Source organism: Atta colombica, unplaced genomic scaffold, assembly GCF_001594045.1.
Source record: "Atta colombica isolate Treedump-2 unplaced genomic scaffold, Acol1.0 scaffold189, whole genome shotgun sequence".
NCBI lineage: Eukaryota > Metazoa > Arthropoda > Insecta > Hymenoptera > Formicidae > Atta > Atta colombica.
In genome coordinates, this window is record NW_017259281.1 from 3,242,759 (window position 1) to 3,244,233 (window position 1,475).

The window sequence follows — 1,475 nt, forward strand, 5'->3', positions numbered from 1 at the left end:
AATAAACATATATATGTATATATATATGTTTATATATGTATATATATACATACAGGGTGAATCTTAATCTGTAATGTTTTATCATGTAAAATAAATTATCGATTACAAAAGAAAGAGCGTAAGAGATCACGCGTAAGGGAAATATTCATTTCTCATGATAAAATATTGGTAAATTGTTGGTATAAATTAAGATTCATCTTGTACAACAAGTAAAAAAATATAGATATATAATATGCTTAACTTCTTCATTATTCGATCATATTTTTCTCTTATTGCTACAGAATTATTATATATTGTTATATTAACTACATTATTGTTATATTAATTCCTTATGTCAATATTTAAATAAAGATTGTACAGAAGGTATAATGAATTAATTTAAGTTAATGTTCAAGGAAAAAATTTTATTATTTGATTATTTTTAAACTATACGAAGTAAAATTATGAAATAAAAGAGATCTTTTTCGTTATTGTTATTTTATGTGCATTATCAATTATGAAAGAAAAAAAAACTAAAAACACAGCTAATATCATAAAATACTTCGAGTCTCTTTCTTATATTCCGATTATATTCCGATATTAAATACTAAATAAGGGAACATTTATTGGTTTACTGGCCGTAACCGTATGTTATATTAAAAATTGATCAGTCGAGTATTCCTCTCTCATTCAACTGTAAAAAAGAAATACTCGACTGTGATGATTAATCAATTTTTATAGATTATGACGTACGGCGAATATACGATTACAGCTAGTATAAATGTCCTTAACATTTCTTCGACATATAATTAATAAAAAGGAAAAAGTCAAAATTTTTAAAAATGTTTACTGTTCAATACGTTTATAACGTAACCAGAAATTTGATGTTATTTATTAATTATTAATAATATTTATTAAGATATGATTGTTATTGATGAATCACCTGTATGAACAGATAAGGTGATAGAGTAGGCCAGATACCGACTGCATGGCCAAATAGCAAGTCGTGTTTAAGAAGGGACTGCGAGGTAAAATTCGTATTCAATAACAAATAATTATAACATTTGGCGAAAGTTGACAAATAACTAGATTTCCTTTTGAGATCGCTGGAAATCTTAATATCATACATTCTGAGTCGATTTCCCAAAAAGGAAGTAATTATTCTTAATATTTCGTCAATGAAGCATGAGCTTTGCTGCAAAGCTCGAGACGAGAAAAGTTTTAATTGGCCATATTGTTGCTGTAACACTGTTAACATAACTGTCATGTCCTCTATAGTAGTCTGATCAAAAATAATTTCATCCATTTTGAACAAAAACCTGAGAAATTTAAAAAAGAGAGAGATAAAGAGATTCTTTTTTATTAATTAATCTTAAATGTAGTAGAATGTATAATAAATAATACTATATATGTACATATATGTATATACATAATATGTACATACATAAAATATTAAATATATATATATACATTTATAAATATGTATAATACTAAAG

The 1,475-nt window shown here is 24.9% G+C and overlaps 1 protein-coding gene across 1 annotated transcript in view; it reads right to left on the reverse strand.

Annotated features, from left to right (window-relative positions):
• Positions 1-1,475, reverse strand: part of LOC108686678 — a 9,597-nt gene that overhangs the window by 6,991 nt on the left and 1,131 nt on the right. Inside the window, exon 2 of the mRNA XM_018192100.1 lies at positions 923-1,298. Coding sequence (XP_018047589.1) covers positions 923-1,285 — 363 coding nt within the window. The 5' untranslated portion in view covers positions 1,286-1,298. The remainder of the gene's footprint in view (positions 1-922; positions 1,299-1,475) is intronic.